This window comes from Haemaphysalis longicornis, unplaced genomic scaffold (genome assembly GCF_048455015.1).
Source record: "Haemaphysalis longicornis isolate Haplotype H1 unplaced genomic scaffold, Haemaphysalis longicornis Haplotype H1 scaffold_5, whole genome shotgun sequence".
NCBI classification, from domain to species: domain Eukaryota; kingdom Metazoa; phylum Arthropoda; class Arachnida; order Ixodida; family Ixodidae; genus Haemaphysalis; species Haemaphysalis longicornis.
The window spans coordinates 57,678,620-57,706,009 of NW_027526385.1; the positions used below are offsets into that span (position 1 = coordinate 57,678,620).

The 27,390-nt window shown below is 45.7% G+C and overlaps 1 protein-coding gene across 1 annotated transcript; it reads left to right on the forward strand.

Moving 5' to 3' along the window:
• The first annotated feature begins 918 nt into the window (after nt 1-918).
• On the forward strand, nt 919-23,937 carry Zip48c (Zinc/iron regulated transporter-related protein 48C). The gene is made up of 9 exons (XM_077670451.1): nt 919-1,132; nt 1,852-1,890; nt 4,684-4,842; nt 7,890-8,004; nt 9,774-9,917; nt 12,312-12,381; nt 15,586-15,684; nt 18,393-18,551; nt 21,673-23,937. Exons 1-9 carry the CDS (start codon nt 1,025-1,027, stop codon nt 21,749-21,751), a joined length of 972 nt encoding a protein of 323 aa, XP_077526577.1. The 5' UTR covers nt 919-1,024; the 3' UTR covers nt 21,752-23,937.
• Nucleotides 23,938-27,390: the final 3,453 nt, after the last annotated feature.

A 27,390-nucleotide genomic window follows, 5' to 3' on the forward strand; every position in this document is an offset into this window, starting at 1 on the left:
ACCTCACGCACGTAAATGTGAACAGTTTTTTTTACAATGAAGCATAAGCAGAGGACACTCTTATAACGCTTGTTTGCGTTCGTCTGTCGTGCAGTCGCGCGACGTGCAAGGAGCTAGTTTTTTGCAGTGATGAGTGAAAAACGACTTCTTTAATTGCATGAAGTGGAGAAAAATAAGGACGCAACTTTCTTCGCATAAAACTTCAAGCTAGCACGGATACAAATAAGAAGAAAGACCATGATTATCCCGACCATGAAGTTAAAAAATACGAGCTCGCGCTTCGCCGCACCCATGCTAAGGTGGCTAGAATGGCATGGTTGTGCGGGAACTGCTTATCGAAAACTCTCTCTCTCTCTCTCTCTCTCGAAAATTCTGTCATTGAACGTGATCTCATTCATGGCAATCGACCGGAACTAATGCCTCCAAATTTATGTACCGTGAGAGTTGCGAGACAAGAACCACCTCCACGAATTCGGAGAGAAAGTGTTTATTTCCGGAATATTTACATGGCGAAGTTTTGAACAGGTGGGCAGTATGCGCATGCGCACTGCCCCCAGCTCCCGGCTGTCGCCTAGCCATGCGCCTAGCAACGACCACGAGTCCTAGAGTTCCTCTGATGAGTCTGATCCTCCTAGTTCTACACAATGCACCTTGTTCGACCGCGTACATATAAAAACAGACTTTCGTGAATTGGACGGAAGAAATGCTGTGGAGATGACACCACAGAGGGGAAAACAGGGGGTCAAGTGCATCTAAGAATTAAGCCGTATTAAAACAGTGGCAGGTCCCGCTTCGCCATTGGTATCACATTATAAGACGGTTCAAAGAACTTTAGGTGATGTTGGGTGTGGTTTCGCTTTTACATAACCGTTTTTTTTTTTTCTTTCCGTCTAGTTCCCCGCGTCACCACGCGCGTGCGTGTCGCTGCCTGTCGTCCGTTTATCGATGGCGGCGTAGCCTGGGGCGCTCGGAGGCCCATGTGTTCCCATACGCGAAACAACACGCTTCCTATTCGCAAACTACGATGATACAGGGACTGTCGCCGCTCAACCAGGCGGTCTTGGGGACGCTCTTCACCTGGGGGCTCACCGCAGCCGGTGCAGCGCTCGTGTTCGTGCTCAACTCGACCAGGGTAAGGCGCCGTCGCGCTCGCCGCACGAACAGCTGTTGGCTGCGTGAGTGCTGTGTGCTTCCGTGCCGCTACCTGTATCGGTCGCCTATATTGATTGCTCCAGCTTTCGACGAGTGCGCGGTGACGCAACATTGGCACGCGTCGTCTTATCATAATCTGCAGGGCCGGCTTTGTCTCCGCATCAGTGATAAGTGGCGTTCGTGTGGCATGATTGCTGTACAGCTGTTGAGAGCAGGACCTCGCGATTTGATCGCGTCGGGAACTGATTTTTGTATGCTTTAGCTTTTCGTGTGCTTAATGCAGCGCCGCTGTGTTCGTGCAGATTGCGTTGTAAATTTATTACCTGCCTTGCGATCTCATTAGCTTTCGCGTGAACGCGTTACAGTGTAAGCAATTTGCTTACAGCACTCTCGACACGTTACTTACCTCTGTTGCTCTATGCGCGTGAGGCACACGCAGGCAGACGACCAACAACAGCCGCGCGTGCCATTATTTTTGGAGCGACGAAAAAAAAAAAAAACAAATGCATCCTGCGTAACGTAATCATTACATAGCATTGCTCTTCCGAAATAAAAGAGTTGCCGTGTGTTAATTTGATTGGGACGTGTTGTAAGCACGCACCGCCATTGTCAGGCGAAACGCGCTGCTGCTGATGTAGGGCTTTCCGACTAAATAATAACTCGTATTTTTTTTCTTTTTCTTTTGTATCTACGTCGCAGCGGAAAGTACTAGATGGCAGTCTCGGATTCGCTGCTGGGGTAAGTGATCCATCTGCCACTTCCTACAGACGATGGAAGCACCTGCACCTCATAAGTGTTCCTTCACCGCCCTGAAATATTAAAAGAATAAAACAATGCGTTTAAAGGTGCGCCAAACACTTTTCAAGCTCGCCGTCTGCCTCTCAACACACATTAAGAGCTGTCTTTCTTGATTTTTACCTGACTGGCAAGATTGCTTCCACTTAGTGAGTAGCCAGAGACACTGTCATGCCCGCTTCACAACTCACGGGGAGGGCAGCAGTAGGTCTTCAGGACGCGGGTTCGACTCCTGGCCGCGATGGCCGCTTTTCTAATGGAGGCAAAAAGCAAAAACGCCCGTGTGTTTAAGACTTCGGTGCATGTTAAAGACCTCCAGGTGGTCAAAATTAATCTGGAGCCTTCCACTGCGGGGCACTTCATCACCTGTGAAGCGTCTGCGTTTTAAACCCCACAATCAATCAATCAGAAGTAGGTCTTTATTTTTACCAAACTGGCAAAACTACTTCTGCTAAATGACTAACCGGAGTCGTCATATGAGGATTAGTCATTATTAATAATTACAGATGACCAGATGTAACTCTAGTGATGGCGATACTGGCCATGGCTTTTGCTTTCACTGGTTGAAAATAAAAAAAAATCAAGACATACTGCTTCCACCGTGATTCGTATGTGAAGCAAATGTGAGGTGTATATAGCTGTCACAGAATGCCGGCCAGGGATACACACACCCACGAAAACCCACACGCAATAAGATAGGGCTTTGAACCTGGGACTTGAAAAAAAAAAAAAATCGGGTATGTAATCACTATGCTAAATAAAGAAACTGATGGTTCAGGTAGTTTGAGCATCAGTATATTAGTTTTATGCAACGTCAGCCCTTACCCGCCGCGGTGGCTCAGTGGCTAAGGGGTTGCGCTGCTGAGCACGAGGTCGCGGGTTCGATTCCCGACCGTGGCGGCCGCTTTTCTGATGGAGGCGAAAAGCAAAAACGGCCGTGTGTACGAAATTTCGGCGCACGATAAAGATCCCCAGGTGGTCAAAATTAATCCGGAGCCCTCCGCTACGGCGCGCCTCATCGCCTGCGTTGCGTCGGCGCGTTAAACCCTACAATCAATCAATCAATCAACGTCAGCCCTTCGTAAAATAACATTAACTGTCTTTTATGGCTTAGTGGTCTAAAGCAATCGGAAATAACAGTTGCTCTGGTTAGTGAGCTGAAGTTGTTTGGCCAGTTGGGCAGAAATCGAGACAAACTGTGGAGTAAGCGGGGAACCTGAAGCGCCTGTGGGCAGCTTAAAATACACCAGTGTGTGCATCCTGCGTGACCTTACACGCAGCACACAAAAAAAATGTTCAACTTGGTTGGGGAAATAAAAGGAGTAGGGGCTTTCATGTTTGCCTCAAAGCATCACACCTCCTTTTCTCTTTGTTCATTACGGATAACGCTGGTCGGATTCAGTTGTTGCAACCAACAGCATGTGACCAGAGCATTGTAACCGTTGGTTTATGTTATCACAAGGACACATAATGTAACTGATACCTGTGCTACACGACCGAATCTAAGTCCTTTGAGATTTGAATGTCGTTTTATTCAAATGACACCTTTGAGCTGCTACACGAAGTTTTTCGTAGGGCTTTGATTGAAATGCCATTTGAGTCAAAGGAGCACGGCAGCTAGCCTTTAAGAATCTCAAAGACCTTTAAAACGCAAACGTTTGTACTCTTGCACGCAGTTTCTGCATGCCGTATTTACAAAAGTAATTATTTGCGAGTAAAACTTTGTTTTTAAGAGCACGCGATTAATTTTTGTTTGTTTGTATACTATCACTCAGTCTACGATTACAGAGTAGCCTGGTACTCTCAACACCGGCGGTGCAAAAAAAAAATTGCCTATTTCGTGCATGTGCTTGTGTATGCAAGCTATTTTATTGCTCACAAAGGTGCTTTTTGGCCTGACATTATAAAATTTTTTTGCCAAGTTATGCGACGAAATTAAGCAGCAGTGGCGCTACCAAAATGTGGCGGGTCAACGCGGAAACTTTCAACTGCCTTTGAGAATTGTCGTGTAGATCGGCGTCCCGGGACTACTTCCAGATCGAATGGCATTTCAATTTTTCAACAAGGTGTGTCGTGTGCTGTCGCAGAGATTCGAGACGAGATGAAGGCATATATCTAGTGGCATTGGGCTTTATACTGGAGGGAAATCTGGTACCAGTGTCTAGGCAAGCCACTTCAGCGGGCTAATTGTGATGTACCAGGGAGGAACGTTCTACTTGTCCTCGGCATAGCTCATGAACAGGCTGAAGAGTTGTCTGTGGCCGCAAAAAATTCAATGTTATTGCTAAAAAAATTTTTAAACAGAAAAGTGGAGCTCCAAAATAATTATTTGCGAGGAATTCTTTACAAGCTTTATGCAAGTCGACAAGAAAAAAATGTTGCCCTTGTTGATTTTTAACTTCAAGACCAAAAAGAAGCCATGTGGCAAGCCAAGCCAAGTAGCAAAGGAATGCTTCTAGTTGCTATGGCAGCACCCAAAATGGCACATGATTGATGTGGCAGATCTCCCTCAACTATATATTAGCATATATACTTAATAATGTATAACCCTATGTATATTACCCTATCCATGCATAACCCAATGGCTAGTGGGTTATTCACACCATGTTGATGGGGGATGTATTTCTCCCTTTCATCAGAGGCTTCTTGCTATTTGCTGATGACTGTATTCCAGGAAATAGCTCCATGAAAGGCACAGGTAAGGGACTGACGTGTCCCCCATCGCCCTGGTTGCAGGTCATGCTGGCGGCCTCTTTTTGGTCCCTGCTTGCGCCGGCCATCGAGATAGCCGAGTCGTCGGGCGGCTATGGCCGACTTGCCTTTCTGCCCGTCGGCTTCGGATTTTTCCTGGGAGCGCTGTTCGTCTATGCCATGGACAGGCTTATTCCCTCTTATGTAAGTGTCAATCTCCCTATGGGGCCGTACTGAACAAGCATGTGGCCATGAGTGTTTGCGTGGATTTCAGTTAGCCAGAGCGAATGTTAGAAAAAGACAGGAGAGAAGTGGTCTTATTGGAATGATTATGGGTAGTTTGTAAATGGCTGGTTTTAAAGGGGATCGTTCGGGTGAAAATGGAAGTGGTACAGTCTTTGTCAAAAGTTTGTAGGCCATGCCAAAAGTTGACAGGGCGCAAAGAACTGAACGTACAAGCTTTCCTATCTAGTGAGGCTACAGTGTTTTACGGTAGCAAGCTGGCAGGAGCATTAACCAGTAAGCTTTAATCAATTGATTGATTGAATAATCACTTAAAGTGGTTTACAGGGAAGAAAGATGCACAAATCAAAGTTCCTTTCTTAAATTAAGAATTATATGGTTAAAATGCGAAGCTTTCTCTTATGGATCCTGAGTCAAATTCATAGAACAAAATCCAAACTGCTTCAACCGGGTCACAATGGTACAATTGAATCGATGGATGTCCTTGTATTTTGACAAAAATGGACTCCTAACTACCATGCAGCTGTCGGTTTTTGTCACTACCATTACTGAGCATACTTGCACCATTTCCTGTTATTCCGGTTATTCCTGGTAAGGCCGGTTATTCAATGGTGGAAAAGGGGTAAGACAGGTTATTCAGGGAACTCCCATTTGCGCCATTAGGCGCCAAACTTGTTTACCTGTGCTATCCTGGGCCAAACCGCTCCGATTGTGCCAAGCTCGTTTATCTGCGCCGCAGAGCCCGAACTGAGTTGCGAGATACGACCGCCATGGTGCCTTGCACCTGAAAACTTGGCTGAAACAGTCTTCGGTTGCAATGCAGTTACGGCTTCAAGGTTATGTGTAGCTATTGGGCTATGAGCAGCTATGGAAGTTGGCTTTAGCTTAGCTCTAAGGTGGCAGGCACTATGTTTGTCCTCCGCCTTCACTTCGGATTTATTTGTGTCGCATTTGCATGGTTTTGTTTGTGCTGCCATCCGCTGCACGACAATCAATGGAAAATGGCCGAAAGTGAGGAAAATGTTTTGGTGTTGCGTGGCAAACAGATAGGAAACGGAATATATTCCCATGAAAGGTTGTAGTTTATGGGAGGTTAACTTCAGATTAGTCGACCTTTCTTGACGAGTGTAGCTGCATGTATTGAACAGTGTATTGGATGCTTTGCCCTCGCGTGTTAATTCGGTTTGCATTTGTTGTGAGATAAGTACACATTTTTGCCTGCGATAAGGGTTAGCTTTTCTTATCTGGAGAATGGTCCGGCATTAATTATACCTTCTAACACACTGTTGTTACGCAGTCTACGGCGTACGTTCGTCGACTCTCACAACCCCATTACGGGCGAAGACAAAGCGATGTTCTGCTGCGCCAGCACTGAAACCATTGTTTGATAGAAAAAACGCAAGCAAACACCCTGTTTTATGGAATGCCGTCAAGAGTTCGCTTATTAACATTGCTGTCTAGCTAAGGCGTTGCGCTGCTGAGCACGAGGTCGAGGGTTCGATTCCCGCCCGTGGCGGCCGCTTTTCTGATGGAGGCGAAAAGCAAAAACGCCCATGTGTACGAGATTTTGGTGCACGTTAAAGATCCCCAGGTGGTCAGAATTAATCCGGAGCCCTCCACTACGGTGCACCTCATTGCCTGCGTTGCGTCGCCGCGTTAAACCCTACAATCAATCAATCAACATTGCTGTCTACTGGACGTGGAGTGAGACCTGTTATCTGATCCCCTTCAACTGTGCGTGTGAGGTTTACCTTTTGGACGGTGATAACGCGGTGCGCACTCGCTGGGTCCGAAGTAAAAAACTCTGCATGTTGTAAATTGCCAGATATAGGGCAAGAACTGCATTCCTGATTCGGGTTAGGTTCTATTGCCCGGTAGAATGCCTAATATAGTAGATAAATAGATTAAGCCTAATTGGCAGGGGCTGTCAAAACACACTTGTGCCAGCCCCCTGCCAAATGGCCTTTCTGGCAGCTCCAAGACTGCTCCAAAATGCCATTTGGCCTGCTCCCACGACTGCTTCCAAACACATGTACTGTGTTCCACCCCTGGTTATATGAACACACCTGTAATTCTTGACACGCTTCCAAAGAATTTTAGCATGTGCGGTTTTGGTTTATTTTGATCGTGTGACTTGAACCAATGAACTGGTTTGAAAAATCAATCGCAAATAAAGTGTTAATTGATTACTCCAAAGGTAATCAATTAGTCCCCCAAAATTAATTTATTTAGCAACACTGCTAGCCCCAATGGAAGATGTAGCAGAGTGGTTTATACATGGTATACATGTGTACACAATTGGATAATTGGAGATCTATGGGAAAGGCCTTTGCCCTGCAGTGGGCGTAGACAGAATGATGATGATGATGACGACATGTGTACAAGTTCAAATTGGTAAACATTAGAGCAAACATAAAGCACTCTCGGGGTAAACAACAGAGCAATCTGCTGAGTACTGTCTGGAGATGTAACAAAGACTCTTTACCCTGTATTCAATAGCGAGGCACACATGCAGGCAACCATGTGAGCGCGCCATCACTGGTTACGTCGGGCTCCGCAGGATGGCGGTACTTGTCCGTGCTAAGCGCATGATATGGGTTGGACATTCCAAGCTCTAGCCCGCCGAATGCAAAGTAATGCCTCGACTCCAATGTGAGTGCGATTAATGACAACTCTGTTGACACCACCGTTGAGAATCGGGTTGAAACGTAGCAGACGGTGCACGCCGGTGTTTTTTTTTTCTTCAGCATGCGGCCACAGTGGCACAAGCCGTGCCATGTCCGTGGCGCGTCGGCCATGGCCATGGCCATTTCAGTGTTGCCAAGCGAAGAAATTGACAGCTAAACTTTTCAATGAATACCACCTATACGCTTTTTTGGCTCAAGCAACACATCAGCATTCCTGTTCCTGAAGCAAGAGAAATAGTAGGGCCTCCGGTTTGTGACGGCCACTTGTCGCAGTCGCCGTGCTGTGCGGCTTTTCACTGGTGGCCGACGTATTTCTTCCAGGATGGCCACAAGGCCGATTTGGCGCTGGCGATGCAGATGGAGAAGAAGTCCACATTAAAGCGCCACATTCGGACCGGCGAGGAGTCGGCGGTCGGGTTCCGAAACGGGTATTCGGGTGAGTGTTGGACAAAAGTGGCAGCTCCAATAAACTTGCTGGAGGGAAAGTTAAATAGCAGAAGTAAGCTCTGCTGCTGTTCTTTTGCTCTCTGTAGTGGCGGTTGTTGAACTTGTAAAAAAAAAAGAAAGCCTATGTTAATTAAAGGGGCATTAAAATATGTTATAAACATTGTCAAATTACTTGACGAGGTTAATGTTCGGAATGTGTACACCGCATTCCGAGCTCTTGTGGCCAATTCGCGCTCCTTACTTTTCTTTTTTTGTTCTTATTTTCCCTTTTGTGGGAACAGCTGCTTCAAAACTGCAGTTTTTTGTTGATCTGTCTTTTTTTTGCCGATTTGGAATGCATAGCTCTGGTGAGGGCTAGGTGCTGGTTTTTTTGCACTATGTGTACGTCCTGTGTCTTGCACGCATGCAGTGCCCCTCACTCCATCACTCTGCCATGATTTGAAGTGCAACAAAAAAAAAACACGGATGAAGAAACAGAATGGACGAGGCAGGCGCTAACTTCCAACTACTTTGTTCGGCTACGCACGTGCTTATATCCCCTAGGAAAAGAGAGGGTGAGAAAGGAGGATGTGCGCATACACAGATGATAACAATAATAGACATGTTTACAGCACGTTTTACAGAAAGCCCATTTTGCTATTGTACAGAGAAATCGAGGTATTACTTACACTCACTCGCTCTCTTCTCGATATAATACGCTTCGGTTGCAAATCATGGCAACTATTCACCAACTAGCCCAGCAGCAAGAAGTTCACGCCGTCATGTTTTGGGCCGGTTGAGCATGTGCGAATTCCTCGGGAATGTGCACTGATCTGAAGCAGCCATTGCGTTCTGTCGTTCAGTTGCCATGTTTCATTGGCTATTTGTTTTCGCTTAGTTTACTGACATTGAGCACTGAGCCAGTCGGTTTTCCATTTACATAAAAAGGATGAAACAAAAAAGGGTAACAACAATTAGCCTAGCATACTGTTACCCTCGTTTCATCCCTTTATGCGTGCCATACATTTTGTGCAAACCCTTCTGTACGTCTGTTGCAAATGAAATTTGGCGAATCATAGTCATGTGAGTATTTGAAAATTCAAGTACAAGTTGAATAGGTAATTATTCAATTTATCTTTGTGTTTGAGACATAGATGCCCTATCTCTTTGAATATTGGGTCGAATAGAAGTTTCTGGGCTTGCGTGAACAGGTAAACACGTTGGAAACCCAAACCTCAGTGCCCGAGAAGGATTTGTGCCAGTGTCGCCATACGTTGGCAAACATGGGAATGCAGAGACACGTTCTAGTTCATTTATCTCCCATTCTCATTTACTGCGGCCCGAGAATACCTGCCCTTGTGCAGACCATTGTGTATTGGAAAAATACGATGATATAGCAATAGCAAAAAAAAGTCGTCATTTAATGCGATATTCCAAGCCACCTTTTTTTTCTTTGTGTGGATTTTGGTTTGAACATTTTACTATTTGAACACCTCTCTTATTTAGATACATGAGTGTTCCAAGATTTTTTTTTTTTTTTTTGCAAAGGTTAAACTGAAATCGCATTGCCTTCGTTATGTCTGATGTCCTGTTGTTTCCCATCTCATTAGAGAGTGGCTGAATGCTGCAGGATTTAAACAATTTTTATTATCTGTTTTAGGTGTGACCAACTTGTTTAGTTCAGTTCAGTAGCGACCGAGAATTCTCTCTGCCTTGTGGCATGTTTCCGGTGACAAGTGCCGCCAAGCTATGCACTCCCTGCTCCTCTCTCGTTGCCAGACCCCAATGTCCAGCTGCGCAAGAAGCCGCTGACGACGACGCGCGTCACCCTGCCACCCGTGCCGGACGAGACGGAAGAGAATATCAAGCGTTGGAAGCGCATCTTCCTGCTTGTTGTCGCCGTCACGGTGCACAACATTCCCGGTGAGTGCAGACAGTCTCTGCTTTGAAGGGGCCCGCTTCAGTCCTCACGTGTGTCGGACTAAATCAGTCGGAGTGGAGGTTTTCTGTGTTCTGCCTTCACCCTGTCCTGCAGCCTCCGTTGCTTCCGTATGTCAGAGGGGAGGAGTTCTTCTGCTGAGGACAAAATTTTATTGCGTCTGATAAAGGTGAAATACGAGCATACTTGTTCGCCAAATGTCTGGTGCCATTTAAGAGAGCCATAAAGACAAACTACGGCTTTGTTTAACTCTTTCAGTGTCGGGTGTCTCTGGCCGTGATGCACCCCCCATTGTTGGCTTGGTTTCTGAAATATGAGGAAAGAAACATAGTGATTTATTTGACTATGATAGCGTCCAGAGCGTAACACGTTGAAAGGAAAGAGTGGGATGGGAAATCACCTTTCTCCCAGGTATTTTCAGTTTGCCGTGCACACTTCCGGGATGACCCTACCATTTCAGCATCAGAATCTGGCGCTGTGGAACTCGCACCCCTCCCTCGGATGAGAACCTCTCAGAAGGCGAATCCGAGCTCGGCTCATATTCGGATCGGAATTGGAAGAACCATCGCTCCTGTCCGCAGCCGAAGGCCCTGCGCGGTCAGCCTTTGGAAAGTAACCGCGCGCATGGAGGGAGCACTTTCAGCAGCCCGCACAAGCCCAGAAATGAGCGAGTGAAAGCCGCGATTGAGTCATGTTTTAGTCTATTGGAGAGGCAACGGTACGCTGGGCTAACCTGGCACGCCGTAGCAGATGTGGGAACAGAATAAAAAAATCTAGAAACCCATTGCGGATGGCACAACAACCCTTGCACCCATAATCGCATGCGTGCCGTGTGGTCACTCATCCCGACAGAGTACAGCGCGTGGAGCTCTGCACCAAGCTCCAGAGCAACAAAGGGTTGGCGCGGTCGCTCCGTACTCTTCAATATGCTGCCGCAAAGAGCTAGCGAGTTAAAATATGAGCTACTAGAAAGATTCGACAGATGGCGCGAACAGTCCAGGCGCGCGCCCGCTCTGCACAATGGTGCGAATTTTGGGACGCACAATGAGAAACGTACCGGTATGTCAGTGACACTGTGGAGGAGAAATGCGAGAACGTACCGGTATGTCAGTGACAGTGAAAGGGCTAATGGAAAGGAACTCACTGCAACTGAATTCCAGCCCTGAATGACGTTTTTTTTTTTTAATGAAAAGAAAACAAATGTTGAAAAGCTTTCAAGTTTTGTGCTTCGTGGTTTCACCAGTAGCTTCATTGAGGGTATAATAAAAATAGAATGATCCGTGCCTTAACTCCACCTCAGCATTCAAGCGATACGATCGAACAGAATGAGAGGCACGACTACAATCGCCCGGTCATGTTTCTCGTTGGTGGCAGAAAGTTCAAGACATCTAGAATTCCATTTCATATTTTGAATATGTATGAAAAGTACGAACTGGCTTATAGTGAGGCAGTCTGCTGGTAAACTGATTTCCAAACTGGCTACCTACAGACAAACAACATGTAAGCGTGGTGCCGAGATGTGTTGGCATCGAAAATTGTTTGTGCTTTTGTAGTTGAGGTGCCATTTGCGCATTGGGCTGGGCACGCATGAATGCGAACGAAAAGCATATCTAACAGTGTGTGGTACCGGGTTCCTAGCACCCGGCTGTGGTTCCCGATAACGACACCCAAGTCCTCGAAAAATGACGCCTTTACTGACAGTCCAGTTCCCCAAGGTCTGACCCTTAGCAGGTCCCGCGACTCCCGCCACGAACTAGCTCAGTCCCATGATGTCCGCCATGTTCCAGCCCCCCTCGTGTCACTTTCCACATTATCGTTGTCACCTGGCACACGGTGGCCGCCACGTGGTATTGACCACAAGTTGTATCTGGCGTTTTTAGCAGTTATTAATAAACATAACTGGTGCATAAAGATAATGGACCAGCCTGCACACTCCTTCACAAGGCAATGATGTCCCTCTCTTTTTTTCTCCTTTACTTTTGGTGCCTTTCAGCAGCCCCTCGGGAAAAAAAGAAATACGACAGACTACGGTATTTGGGGGCTTAGTATACTTTTAAAGCTCTTTCCAAAGTCATGCCAAATATTTTAAGAAATTGCAAATTTGCCTTCAAACATGCAGTGCGCATTGCCGCACCAGCTCAACTTCACATTTTGCCATTTGTCTGTGGACCGTGCTCTGTGTTTGTAAGCAACATTTAGTAGGGGGGTCTGTGGGCATCTAGAGCTGGAGTGCCTGCACTTTTGCGATAATGACTATGTTGATGGCATTCGCTGCTAATGACCGTTGTTCTAAGATTTCACCGTGTGAGTCTGGTCTATAAGTAAGCGGAAGGCTGGAATTTTCACCCCGATTGCTGGCGCTGTTTGGTTTTGTGCAGAGGGGCTCGCCGTCGGTGTTGGCTTTGGCGCTGCCGGGAGCTCGGAACATTCTACGTTCGAAACGGCCAGGTGGGTGACTATCAGTAGCGCTCTTGCTAGAAGTGAGTCCTAGCTTAGTATAGCGTCTGTGCTGATGGGGACATTTCTCACTGCCTAGAAGGAAATCTTAGCAGACTAATACCCCTGCTACTGGGCTTTGAAATGCCATTCGGCTCAAATGACATTTGAGCCAAATGAGCCCCCAGCGAGACGTTTGGGGCTCTCGAATGCCATTTCTAGCACTCTCGCGCACAGCGTTCCAAGTCAGCATAAACAAATGCATTGCTGGCATACTTAAGACAAACAAAATATTCTTAATTGTGGAACTTTCTTTACCTCTCATTCACTTAATACTCTCATCACCAGTGCCAGCAAGCGACAAAACAGTGTGGCCAGACAGCACAAAACAGCGCAAAAAAATCCTTGATTGCGATTCAAAATTAAGCAAGAATTGTGTCAAAGCTTGTATTATTTATAATTATAATACATATATATTATATTATTTATATAATATAATATATATATATATATTATTTATAAGTCGAACCCCGCTACAACGAACGCAGCTTCAACGAAATATTTCCAATTCCCCGTCAGCTAGCCGTAGAAGTCAATGCAACAAAGTCCTCGCCGTAACGAACCATTTGTCAGGCTTTCTTTCGCTTCAATGAAATTTTCGATGTTTTGGGCTGGGTTTGAACAATTATTTTACAATAAAATAAGCATAGCGCCAGCTATTTGTAGCCTTTTATACATTTAGGATGCTTAGTTCACCAAAAACATGCGCGGTGCGCCCACACCGCCACCCAAAACAAAGCAAAAAAAAACTCAGAGGTGTACGCCATTGTTTGATGGTGATAACGATGTGGCTAGCCGTCTTTACACGAGGCGCAGGCCCGGTTCACCAAGCTGGAGCCCCGGAGCTACAGCCAATCCATATCCAGTTGAAATCGCACGAATGTGCTCCGCTGCTGGCGCGGCGCCATCATGTATGCGTTGTGAGCAGCTGTCCTTGCCGTTTTCCTTCTACCATTCTTCATAGCCAAGAGCAAAAATCATGTTTGCGTGTTTGGTCTTGAAGCCAAGTCATCCTATCTTAGTCGCGAGCGCACGGTCCTGTTAAATGCAAGCGCGCGCGTCTTGCCTGCCAAGGTCAGTAGCTGCCGTGCCCTGTCAGGGGATAAGGTAATGGCACTGCTCCTGCCACAAGCGAGAGGGGGGCTTCCGACGGCCTAGCAGCTATCTCCAAGTAATCAGCTCGGTGGACATGCCTTGTTGTACAGCAATACGTTTTGCGCCTGCATTTCTCCACCCCCCTCCGCAACGCGTTCCTTGGGTGCTGTGAAAAACCTTGGGTGCTGTGAAAAAGCAGATAACCATTGGTATGTTTGTTATCCGAATAAACATGACATTATTGCGCGTCACTCCTTTTTCTAAACATTGTATTATGCTGCCAATGATGCGGAAACATACGGGGCTATTTTTCTGGCCTTTCCGTGGTGTGTTGGGGCAGATTTCGCCTCAACGAATTTTCGCTTCAACGTTATTTTTCGCACGTCCCGTCAATTTCGTTGTAGCTGGATTCGACTGTAATGCCATAGACTGCTGCTAATTTTGATTGTTGCATTATTATGCAAAAACAGAACTTCACAGCAGCAGTGCCATGCAGCACAGCGAGCAATTGTGAAAGCATTCAAATGCCACCAAAATTGTAGTGGAGCACAACAGATTCTGAATGGCATTCAAAGCCCCTCATTTGAGTCGAATGACATTCGGTTCAAATTACATTGTGACGCCAGTGTAGCATGGGTATAAGGATGTGCAATTTGTGTGCATAGATTTATCATTTGTCCTGAAGGATATCTATTAATACCCCATGTCACACGGCAGGTCTATTGACATTTAGAGCAAATGTCATTCGCTCTAAATGTTATTAATTTGGCGCCACACGAGCATACCGAATGACATTTGAGGCAAATGTCATTTGGCGACGATGTTCGGGAGCCCATTCAGCAGCCAAATGAGTAGCCTCGACAGCAGTGGAACGTTCGTAGAGAAGAAAGTTCAGTAATAAACCTAATGATAGTGTTTGCATTGCATTTTGCATTGCAATAAAATTTGCATTGCAATAAAAAAAACATCACGTTTTTCGTTGCACAAACAAAAATTAAGCTGTTCCTGAAATAGCATTTTATGAGCTAACAGATGTGGCCAAAATGGGACGAAATAAAAGACTGAAATGATCAATCACTGATGGTCAATTTCAATAGCGTGGTAAGGAAAGAGTTAGACGAGCGCCCTCCATTGGTAGCGTTGAAGACTCAGAGTGCTGCACGGCACAGTTTACACTGCAAGTAACCACTTCTGTGGATGCAATAACCACGTGTCAAAGGAGTGCGTGTTTCTTTTCTATCTCGAGCCGTTCGTAACGCTGGAAGCTACTGCCACGCTGATTCATCTCGCCGACCTGGTCTTGCACGTATCAGCAGAGTACATCCAATTTACGTGTTGGTGAACAGTAAAGGGGTGACATCTGTTGTGTGCACAATGAAGCTACAATTACTCAGGCCTGGTTGAGGCCTTGCTTGTGTGGTATTGGGCGGAAGCTGTGTCTCCACAAAAGATGGGGACACAGCTTTTCACACTTGCGTCGAGGTGTCCCTCAGGGAGGTATTTTAAACCCAATGCTATTGAGCAGTTCCCTCAAGCAGTGTTTGCCACCATCCATTCAGATTTCCCTTTGTGCTGACTATATGTGCATTTGGTACTCAAGGAACAACTGGCGAATTTTGCGAACAAGGCTTTGAAGGGTCTTTAACTCAATCGCAGCCTTTTCTGGCAGTACGTGGCCTCGAAATATTGACTGAGATGTCTGCAGAGTAGCGTGCACCGCCATGCGTTCGCTGATCACACGATCACTTCCAGAGACGCAGCAGATATGCGCCGTGACCACGAGAAAGCTTCAGTTTGCGCTGCACGCAAATTTCGTATCAGGTTGTATAGCAGTCAGTGCATTTTTTTAACCTTTTTGTGCAGTTCACCTTTTCTGCCTTACTCGAAAAGCACAACTTGAAATTGATGCAAAATTGGTTTCACGGAGTGCCTCGGCACATGCACTGTTGGATGAGATGTTTGAACTTACACTCGTGTACTTGCAGTGTATAACAGGTATTGAGTCTCAGTTGCATAACTGTTGCTTTTATCACCTTTTCCCCCACCTGTCTGCTTCAAAAGAAACCTGGCCCTGGGCATAGGGATCCAGAACTTCCCTGAGGGCTTGGCAGTGAGCCTACCTCTGCGAGGGGCAGGCTTCTCAAAGTGGAAGTCATTCTGGTGAGTGGAATTGGATTTGTTGTCTCGCTGAAGGCCTTTTTGCAATGATGCATTGGTTTGCCTTGGCCTTTTACCAATAGTTTTGATTATGAACTGTCCGTGCCTTTATGAGGATGGCACTTTGCTGGGCTGTCATTCGGTAAAATTCATTCAGGAATGGCCAGAAAGGAATCAACGGGTTTAGCTGTAGTCAACAATTTGAGGGGAAACTGTGTGTGGGGGGGTGAAAACTGAGGAAAAATAATTACTCGTGGAACCAAGTCTGCTTTTGTGCTTTGAAGACGAAAGCCTGGCAATACATATTAACAACTTTGTTACTTAGTGACCTAAAGCGCAGAAAAACACAGGACATAGGGAGTAACTACACAGGGCACGCGCTTACTAACAAGTGAGTTTTGAAGGAGTACTGACACGAAATTTTCTTGTTACTCTTTTTTTTTTGCTGCTATGGGTGCCTACCAGCCCACTAATCATAGAATGGCACATTAGACGGTCGATCGCAGCATAAACAGTCATTTATGGTGTAGTTTATTCACGTCAGTTTCGGTTTCAACAAAACGAACGCCGAGTGGCTGCCATGACAGGATGTAGCACCTAACATCACCATTCTTGTCGCACCGTGGCCAGTCTGAATGCGCGAGCGAGCGCACGCGCTCACCCAGACCTGGCCGAGGTCTTCGCCATCCCCGCGCGCCAGGGCAGCATGACGTCAGTCCCAAAACCATGACGTGTACTCATGGTGTAGCAGCGCGCGCTAACCGCAGCCAGTGCGTTGGCAGAGTCCTTCAGTGCCTTTCTGGTCATGAAACTTCGCCATCACGCTATGGGATAGCTTCGTACGCTGCCGCGCTGCGACGCTGGTGTTGATCGAAGGGCAGTTGGGGGTGTGGTCATAGCGCGTTTGGCAGGGAACGGACCACAGAGTAAGATAAAACAGGCGCTCGCCACCTTATCAGCAGTGCGCTTTCGGTTTACGTGTCGTGGGCCGCTCAAAGGGACTTATCATTTTGTGAGTGGCGAAAAAATTCGGTGCGAACAGGCATGCTGCTACTGCGTTCCTGCCTGCCGGTCTGGGTACAGAGCAGCAGCAACCACCCGATGCCCTCCGATCTGTGGTGGCGCCACTCGCAGTAGCCTTTGTCCCCATACGAAACTTGGCCGGGAGTTTCATGACCAGAGAAGCATTGAAGGACTCTGGCGTCGGCTACGTCATGGGAGACCCGACAGCGGCAGTTTGGGGCAAGTAGCAGATGATGTCACGCTGGCCCGCTCTGGGCTTTCCCCTGCGAGCGGAGATTAAAATGGATTTGATTAAAATATGTTATACTGAACGGGTACTGTTGAAACTTGCTGGGAGATATCTCCTGATAAAAAGGAAGCATTTTACATAGTTATCTCAGCTTTGAAACTTCGTGTCACTACCCCTGTAATGAAACCCTGTGTAGTTCCTCTCTTTGTCCTGTGTTTTTCTTCACTTTCAGTCACTGTGTCTCCGTACCAATTTGCCGACTTGTCGGTGCTCCTAAAACTTCACTACCGCTGCATTGTATTTGCCTTTCTTGCTTTGGTTACGTCTCTTTGTCTTCTGGAGCGAATTACTTCAATCATATTCTTTTCTGCTACACTATGCATGCTTCTCCTCCTTCGATTTTGTTTCTTCACATGACGGTGTAAGGTACGTCACCAAGCAGACTGGAACACGACGCAACTTTCTTCACGAGAAGACGGCGCCGTCTTCTCGTGAAAGTATACGTGTTTTTCCCGTGTCCGTCTCTGTGTAAACAACAAGTGCAACTCACTTTCAAAAGTATGTTACACCAACTAGCCCGACATCAAGCTTTACTGAACTCCAATTCATATCTTTGTGAATTTTGTTAGGTGGGCACAAGCTCCTCAGAGCTTCTGATTCATTGCCAATCCAATCCCCCAAGTGGGTATGTGCCGTGAATAACGGAACGAGGATGACGGAAACAAAATTAAAGCCGTTCCACTCAATGTGAAAGCTGTCCTTAGTGCAGAACAGTGATTCGCCATAACGGGCTGCAGCGCTATCTGCTCACTGTGCCACCCTGGGTTTAGTTTTAAATGCAAAGCACTTCAGGGGCTCGCCTTGTCGTTGTAGCTCGCTCGCTGAATTCAAGTAGAGCCACACGGTGTTCTGTCGTCGCGGCGTCCCACAGAGGCTTTGAAAGCGAAGCGATTTATACAGTCCTAAGCGTTCGAAACTCGTGAACTGCTGGTGCTTGTCATACATCTCCCCGTTATTTAGCGCAAAAAAAATGCAGGTACATTTGAGGCAAACTATACGTAACTGACCGGCAGCGCCCCCGCTCATTTAGTTAGGAACGCTTGTTCGGTTGGTTTTTACGATAGTAAGTGAAAAAAAGTGCCAGTGCAACGCCACCACGTGCGGGGGGAAAACTAAGCGCAAAAAGAACAGAACTCTCGCTGGCGCAGTTTCTGGCGGGAGGTGCTCGAGAACTGTGAGAGTGGGAAATGTGAATTGCATTGTCTGATAGCAGTGAGCGGATAACAGCGCTGCAGCCTATTATGGTGAATCGCTGCTTTGCACTTCCGACGGCTTTCAAGTAGAGGGGAACGGCTTTAATTTTTTTTTAAATGGACACAGCTCCGGATTCTGCTCCTGGTGTAGCTTCCAGGCATCCAAATCTAACCTTAGCTCACACTTGACCCTTCCGCACTTACAGGTACGGCCAGCTGAGCGGCGTGGTGGAGCCCGCGGCCGGGATCCTTGGGTGCCTGGCAGTCACCATGGCTCAGCCCCTGCTGCCCTATGCGCTGGCCTTTGCCGCCGGGGCCATGGTGTACGTGGTGGTCGACGACATTGTGCCAGAGGCACAGGCCTGGTACGTCGTCACACCTGCTTAACTCTCACTCAATTCTAGAGGACGCTGTCTGGTATAGTGGTGCTGCTGCGATGCTGCCTGGGAGTTCGTCCCTGTGAGTGGCGTACCCTAAGGTTTGCTACACATCTTTGTTTCTAGGGTCCTTGTGGTTTGTTCACGATAATTTGGCCTCAGTTATTTATTCTTCTGTTTATTCATTTGTTTGTTTGTTTTTTTACCAACTTATTTACAGTTAACAGTGATCTAACAAAGTCACCAGGAATTGTGAAATATTACGTTCGAGAAACTCCATAAAATTGGGTCTGTCATTTTACAAGCAGTTGATTCCATGAATTCGATGTCTAAAGGGATGTGCATCCCAGCAGCTACCATGACATCGTAATTTGCGGGGAGATGTTTGAGTGGCGCCCCCTGGCTCTGACGTCGGCTTAGGGACTTGCGCCGCTGCCACACTCTGCTTGTGAGGGGCAGTAGTGCCTGTGCTAGAAATCGCCCGCTTTGATGCTTTAGTGCATTAAATAGCATATTTCTTGTAATTCAGTTATTTTGGCCAGCTTGTGACATATCTGAATAATTTCAAGCTGTATCCTCCACAAGTTTGCAACACACGAGGAGAGAGAGAACAACTTTTTTCAGAGCATCGATCAGAAGATCGTGTGTAACTCGTACTTTTTAGCGTATTCGCGAGGTTCAGCACTCGGAGATCCTCGATAAGTATTCAAAATGTGTAGGCTTCCCTACAGTATTTTTGAGATGCTCTTATGAAGACTCAACAGTCTAATGCTACGAACCAAGCAGCGGGCCCCTACACGCGCATCGCACAGCAGGAAATAAAACGGCTCTCTTCTATTCTTTCGTGGTTGTGTACTTGTATCAGATTAATGTTTTTTTTTTGTTTTTTTCTGTGCCCAGATGTTTGGGAGGCTCACAAAGATCATGTGGATATTTTCTTCAGGCTGTATGGCATACATTCTCTTCTTCACAAATTAGCTTTCGTTGTGGCTGCGTGCAAGAAGGTGCATAACCTCAGTGTGCGTTGTTCATTCAGATGCAAATACAATGAGGAGGTCTGTGCTAAGCCACCGTGATAGCGCCCAAGACAACGTTGTCCAGAGTACTTGAAGGCGGCTTTTGTGCTCCAAATTTCTATCATAACCACCGTTATCATAACGAACTGACTCTCAACCCGAACAATTATGACATGGTTACGCCGTTTAAGGCTTGATATACTCGCTAACGAACTCAATAAATCGTATACGTGCATATATTACAAGAATCGAAACCGATGAATATTTCCAAGCAGCTCTTTATTGTTTTCCAACACTTCCAAGTGTGAAGAACAAATCGTGGTCTATTCAGGATGGCATTCTTGGAAACTGCTACTGCTTGAGTGCGTGTCTTTTTTTTTGAGCCTATACGGAAGCTGCAAGACTGCAGCAAAAATTTTTGTGTTTTGCTCAGCTGAAACAAATTCTAAAGTCCAGTATAACTAACCTGCAAATGTTTTGAGCTAAAATCTTGTCATAAACAATTTTCTGCATTTTTCCAAATGATCGAGTTCACGTTAAACTGTGTTCATTTCAGCTAGGTAGTATAGATGACCTGCAGTTTGTAAAAAAATACAGCTCTGTTCAGCTTGGAAGGACTAGCTTTTGGTAACTCATTCAGCTCCATTCCAGCCTTGAAAGATGTTTTTTTTTTAACCAAAAGATGCTAGAACTACAGAAAAACATCAGATTTCGTGCCACAGTGACGTCACATGAGGAGAAGTGATGTATTACAGGCCAGCATTAAGAACATTTTTGTCAGTGTTTTAACGGGGCGCAGTGGTCTTAAACTTTAGCGCCATCTTTTCGTGAAAGTCTATGTTTTTTTTCCCGTGCAAGTCTTTGTGTTCACAGCAAGTGCAATGTACCTTCAAAAAAAAAAAAGGTCTTAAACCAAAAAAGTTTATTTTTGCAGTTATGGTGATAAAAATGGAGGACATATGTCGTTTTCATTCTGATTGCAGATATAAAATTTGTTTTTGTGTAGAACGACTACATTCAAATTTTATTTGGGTGTAGCTTAAAAAAAATCATACCAGTGAACTGGGAACAAATCAAGGAGCGCAATAAAAATAACCGTATCATTCTGTCTGGTCTTTAGCAGAAGTTACGACCATTTGGAGTTTGGGCTTGGAAGATGGGAACCAGAAAAACTGGTTTTGCCTTCCAAGCCCAAACTTCAAACAGTCGTAACTTCTGCTACAGGCCAGATAGAATGATACGGTTATTCTTATTGCGCTCCTTGATTTGTGCACAGTTCAGTGGAACTGTTCAGCTGCATCCCTCCAGCAGATTTTTTACAAAGGCTGTCAGAAATAAAGTATAAAAATCCAAATAAACTTGAATGTAGTCGTTTTACGCAAAAACAAATTTTGTATCTACAATCAGAATGAAAAACTACCCAGCCCCCCCCAGCTTTCATCATCATAACTGTAAATATAAACTTTTTTGGTTTAAAACCAGTGTGCCCTCTTAAAGGAGCCATGAAAACAAAATACAAGTTGGGTTTATTAGAAAGACTGCTTAGTCCCGATAACAATGATACCAATATCATCGCAATCTTCGAACAAAGAACGGAGATATTAAAGAAAACGTGTGAAGCAGTCGCGACCCCCTAGCCAATTTCACGCAACTTTTCTATGACGTCACGGAACCTTGTTTGTGCGATTGGCGGCCGCCTAACTGACCTGTCGTGACGACACATGACTGGACGTCTGCAATGGGGCCTCTAGTTCCATTTGACCGCATCGCTTGAATGCTAACACACAGTTAACGCACTGAAAATTATGCTTTATTGTTGGCCCGTATGACATCATTTTTGCTCATAACACGTCACTGTGGCGCAAAATTTGAAAGTTTTTAAATACTTTTTGCTTTTTTTTTTTTTCGTCAAAAAAACATCTTTTGGGGCTGTAATGGAGCTGAGTGAAATACTGAATCCTAGTTCCTTCAAATTAAATGAAGTTGTATTTTCTCTTCATGGCTTCTTTAATGCACTACTGAAGTGTGTATGCTTAGCTTGGCTTCGACATCTTTCTTGGCATTGATTTCTGACGGTCGCCTTTCGCCCGCAGTTCTAACGGTCAACTGGCATCGTGGACCACTGTGGCTGGCTTTATCGTCATGATGGCCTTGGACGTGGGGCTGAGCTGAACAATGCCGTCGTTCTGAACCAACGTCAATCTACATATTTTTTTTCTTTTTGCAATATTGTGCTGCACTGATGAACACCGTGCCTTTGGGACCAAGGAACTGCTGTTATCCCGTGCATCTTTTTGATGCTCAACTTGTTGTGACATACCGTTATGCCGGCTTCGCCCGATTTCGCGAAGTGATCTCGCTGTGACTGCGTTGCCAATCGATTGCCATTATTTTGCCATCTCAGATCGTGTAGTAGTTTAAGCTTCAGGGCCACCACATTGGACAATTTTCTGACGTACGCAACATTGTAGTTTTGTAGCACTTGCGGTCAGTGACTGGATGTTCGGTTTTTAAGCTTTTTACGCACCCTGTCGTTTAGTTGCGGAACGCGCTTCGTTTTGAACTTTTTATGGTGACGTATGGATAAATCGGGTTTTTGTGCTTTGGAAAAATGTTGGTCTGACGATGTGACTTTGATATGATGTGTGTACATTTGCGCGATGCAACTAGTCAGCCTGACTGAGACACAGTAGAAGGTCGTTTAACCCTTTCACTGCCGGGTGTTTCTGGCTGTGATGCTCCCCCAGTGTCGGCTTGGTTTCCGAAATATGAGGGAAGGAACATGGCGATTTATTTGACTATGATAGCGTCTGGAACATAAAGCGTCGAAAGGAGAGAGTGCGGGTGAGAAATCGCCTTTGTCCAGATATTTTCAGTTTGCCGTGCACGTTTCCGGGACAGCGACCCCACCGTTTCAACATCAGAATCAGACGATGTGGAACTTGCACCCCTTCCTCGGATGCAAAACTCTCAGAATGCGAATCCGAGCTTGGCTCGCATTGGATTAGAATCGAAGAACCATTGCTTTTGTCTGCAGTTTAAGGCCCCGTGCAGTCAGCCATCCAAAAGTAACCACGCACATGGAGGGAGCCCGCACAACGCACAGAAATGAACGAGCGAAAGCCGCGATTGAGTCATGTTTCGGTCTATTGGAGAGGCAACGGCGCACTGGGCTAACCTGGTGTGCCGTACTAGACACAGGAACAGGGGAAAAAAAAAACAACCTAGAAACCCATTGCGGATGGCGCAGCAATCCTTGCACCCTTAATCGCATGCATGCCGCATGGTCACTCATTCCAACAGAGTACAGCGCACGGAGCGGCGATACCCCCAGCAATGAAGGATGGGCGCACTCGCTCCATACTCTTCAATATACCGTCGAAAAAAGCTAGCGAGTTAAGATACGAGCTACTAGAAAGATTCGACAGGTGGCGCGAACAGTCCGGACGCACCCACTTTGCGCTATGGCGCGAATTTTTGGAACGCACAATGGAGAAGTACCGGTACGTCAGTTACACTGCGGAGGGGAAATGCAAAAATATACCGGTACGTCGGTGACAGTGAAAGGGTTAAACACGTGTCAGGCGTATTTGCAGAAGAGTCGGGGTTTGCTGGTGCGTTTGTGATACCACGCAGCCACGTGAACAAATATGCAGCCTTTTTAATTTTGTCAGTTTTCCGTGCGATGAAGTATTTTGAAATACAAGCCATACCTCAGTTTATTTGATATCAGAGCTACAAAGATAGCTCGTTATGCAAAAAAACACGGCAGAATTTCTGGAAAAGTGCTTTGGGAACTTTTCGAGACTTTTAAGCTTCTGCAGTGTTCTGGGTGTCTGGAGGTGAAAGTCTCAGAAAATTGAATCGGGATGTAAGCATAATTATCTGCTCTGTGTTGGAGTCAAGCCATGGCAGCTAATATAGGCTTGTTAGAGCATTGTCATAAGTGGAAGTTTTATGTGGGCCGTGAAGTACACCATTTGCACCATTTTAATGTACACAGCCCAATGAAAAATTTTTCTTCTGTTGCTAAGGTTGTTATTGACATTCGACGTAGTGTGCTACATCTGTACTTAACTTTAAGCGAACAAAGATGTTGCTGCTTATTACTGTGCAGTTTTTAGTAGTCAAGACGTCATGCTTCTGTTACTTTAATCCTGACCACTGAATTCTGCATTAGGTTGTTTTGAGCAGCCTTTGATACAGTTTCTTTTTGTTAAGACAAACAAAAAAAAAAACCTTTTGTTTCGACTGACTCAGCCTGTTCACATTTTTTTTCTGTCAGTGTGCAATAGTGATTCTTTTGTGTTTTCTTTTCACCTGAAGAAGTGGGTATTAAAGACTCCTATTGCCTGAAACATTTTGTCGACTTTACTGCTACCAGCAAACTACATTCATCCCAGGCTAGCGACGTAGTGCATACAGCTGAGACAGATTGGGAACGCAAGAAAATCTGAAGAATTGTTTTCGTCACATACAGGGGTGAGACAGCTGTGCATATTGCGCAGATTTGATACAAATTTGTTTTCCTGCGCCAGGCTGCTCCAAAAGCTTGAAAATTGTAAAAATTGCACCAAACTGCTCCAAAACAGTGAGAGCTGAGGATTTTAACGTTCTGTTAGTTTCAGTGGGGAAAAATTCTTACTGACAGCGTAATTTTCCAGCACCTCTAAGGTGATTCTGTTTGTAAAGGTTTAATTGATTGATCATTCATTAAGAAGCCTGCATAAAATTGTACCTCAGATAGTTTTTTTCAAAAGTCACAACGTCGTGCTGCACATGTTATATTATGTGCTTTTTTAAAGTTTTACCGTCGAAAATTACTGCAAAGTTACCCCAAGCACATGAAACAAAAATACTGATTCTGATTGTGGGGTTTAACGCGCCGACGCAACGCAGGCGATGAGGCGCGCTGTAGTGGAGGGCTCCGGATTAATTTCGACCGCATGGGGATCTTTAACATGCGCCGAAATCTCGTACACACGGGCGTTTTTGCTTTTCGCCTCCATCAGAAAAGCGGCCGCCGCGGCCGGGAATCGAACCCGCGACCTCGTGCTCAGCAGCGCAACGCCTTAGCCACTGAGCCACCACGGCGGGTGAAACAAAAATACCTTAACATAAATACCCCAGAAAGTGGAGGGGAAAATCGCCCCGCCGGTAGCGTAGTGGTTATCGCACCAGACCGGTATTGTGGAGGTCGTGGGTTCGGATCCCACCTGGCGGGAATTTTTTCTCCACTTTCTTTCCAAATTTCCAAATTCTCTATCTGTTTCAATGACCTACCACAGCCTCCCCTTTGCTTCTTTCCGAGGTTTTCTTGACTGCCAACTCTTATTTATGTCTTTATATATATATATATATATATATATATATATATATATATATATATATATATATATATATATATATATGTATGTATATAGCGAATTAGAATAGGAAATGAAGGGCTCGTTGAAGATAATGCAGAAATAAGAGTTGGCAGGCAAGAAAACCTCGGAAAGAAGCAAAGGGGAGTGTCTGGAACCAGTCACGCAGGCAATGCAGCAAGTGGTCTCTCCGCTTGTATTTTGTATCTTGTTTTCTTCTATTTTATCTTCATGGTCCCTTTAAACTGGCTCTCAGGCTGTACTCCTCTGATATGCGCGCTTCTAAGGGACAAAATATATTGTTTGTTGATACCCGCGCTTCCAAAAGTCGATAACTTTTTGTTGCCTGAACTTCCCATGCTTGAGGGTATCAGCGCGATTGGAAGATGGTTCAGCAGTATTGGAGCAAGGTAGTGCAGCGGGCCTCCTACCAGTTAGGAAATGTGAAGGCGTAAGTACCACTTCCTCAGTAGCGTCGAGATGTAGGTCAGCGGCCTAGGATTTATCACATTCTTAACTTCTGTGAGAATGGTAGCAAGCTGCTCAAAATTGAAGCAACCTTTCCCTAGCATTTTCCGGAGGCAGCCTTTGACTGATCAACGTACATCCTTTCCCAAAGGCCTCCCCACCACGTGCCGCGCTCGGCAAGAAATTTCTAGGTAACGTGGTTCGCAGAGCATTAGTCCTGCACCTGGAAATGACGCAAAAGTGGGTACGCCGCTTTCCACTCCAAATTACAAAGATATGGGACGACAAAAGAAAATCCGGATGCCCCAAGAAGAGGCGGCTTATCAGGAGCGCGCTGCGCTGCCAGGCGAGAATGCAATCGCCCAGAACAAGAAGTGACTGTGGTGCGTCTTCTACGGTGAGGGAGCGCTCGACGAAGGCTTCGCGGCTGAACTCGATGAAGTATACTAGGACTGAGGTGGGCACTGTACAAATGACCCTTTTGTATAGTTTACTTCGCGTTTGATCTGGTCTTCTGCAGAGGAGCGCTATTTATTTATTTATTTATTTATTTATTTATTTATTTATTTATTTATTTATTTATTTACACACAAGGTAAACTGTTCTGGGGGACATATAGCGCTCGTCGAGTTTAGCCTAGTGAGACGAACACAGCGCTGCCGTGACATCATGCTTGCACCATTGTATAAGCTGGCTTTGATATTTTTTATGCCCTTAAAAATAGCCTAGCTTCCAAGCAATGCATTCGTATTTGATATTGAAGCCGATGCTAAAGGAGTTGGGGCGTAGCGTCTCTAAAGGATACATTTATGAGCTTTTATTGGAAGTTATTTTTATGGGCTTATATAACCCATCTTATCTTGTCTTTAAAAAATGACCTCCCAGCAAATCATTTGTGTAAAGCCTCCTGAGGGGCTCGGTATCTAGCACTCCATAGGCGTACATGGGTACGTATCTTGCAAAATAGCGCACACAAACGGGGACAAGAAAACAAAACACGGACAAACGCTCCTATCAACAGATAATGTAATAAAAAAACAGACTCTTTTACACCCCACTGTGCTGCGCACGACAATACAAAGGCATTCGACGGTGCACACATCAGCACGTGTTCGCTCTAGTACTTCATACGCACGAGGGCAGTAATGATATTTTCTTATCTGACTATGCTAACGACGTATGGCTTACACAATCTTCATCATTGTGACGGAAAATCTGCAAAGCACCTACAATTTCTCTTGAAGTTTTATTACAAGCTATGCTTGAACATCGTTAAAGGGACACGGCAACACTTCCAATAAACGCTTTCGCTCTTTCCCTCGCATCTGGAAGCGTCGTCGATGCAATAGCTATCGACAGCACGAAGCGGAACTTCGTGATTTGCTCGTCGCAGCAGATACCCCTGCTGCTTCTGCTTTGCTTTGGGGCTTTTTTTTTTCTAAAGTGGCTATTTAATGCGTTTGTTACTTCAAAGAAAGGAAGCGCCCAATAGCTGCTATATACACCGCTGCAATCGGCAACTCCAAGTTCCGCGAAGCAGTCTGGCAACACTAGTCAAAACACTCAATATGGCGTCAAAAAACAGGTCCTCCGCCGCAGTTTCGCTTGCGGCCGTACTAAGATTCTTAGACTGCAGCGTTGATTCGCGTTGTTTTGGCGAGTACGAGAGCATGGATTTCAGCCGACGATCTTATATTGATCGGGGCCAATGACCGGAGCGGTGAAAACGCCAAGATCATCGCTATGTGCGTGCAAACGTTGGGGCCGACCGAGGCACTGCATCGCATTTCGCTCAAGATGAGCTGCCTCTCTAGGGAGCCAAAAATCGAGAAAGGGCGGTGCTCGCACGCACCAAGGCTCTCAGAAAAGTACAAGCACCTTGTGGCGGCTTTCATCAACTGTTAAGACGTACAGTTTTGACTGCCACTGTTCGGGCTGTGATAGAGCTTCGCCGTAGCTTTATGAATTAACCTTCTT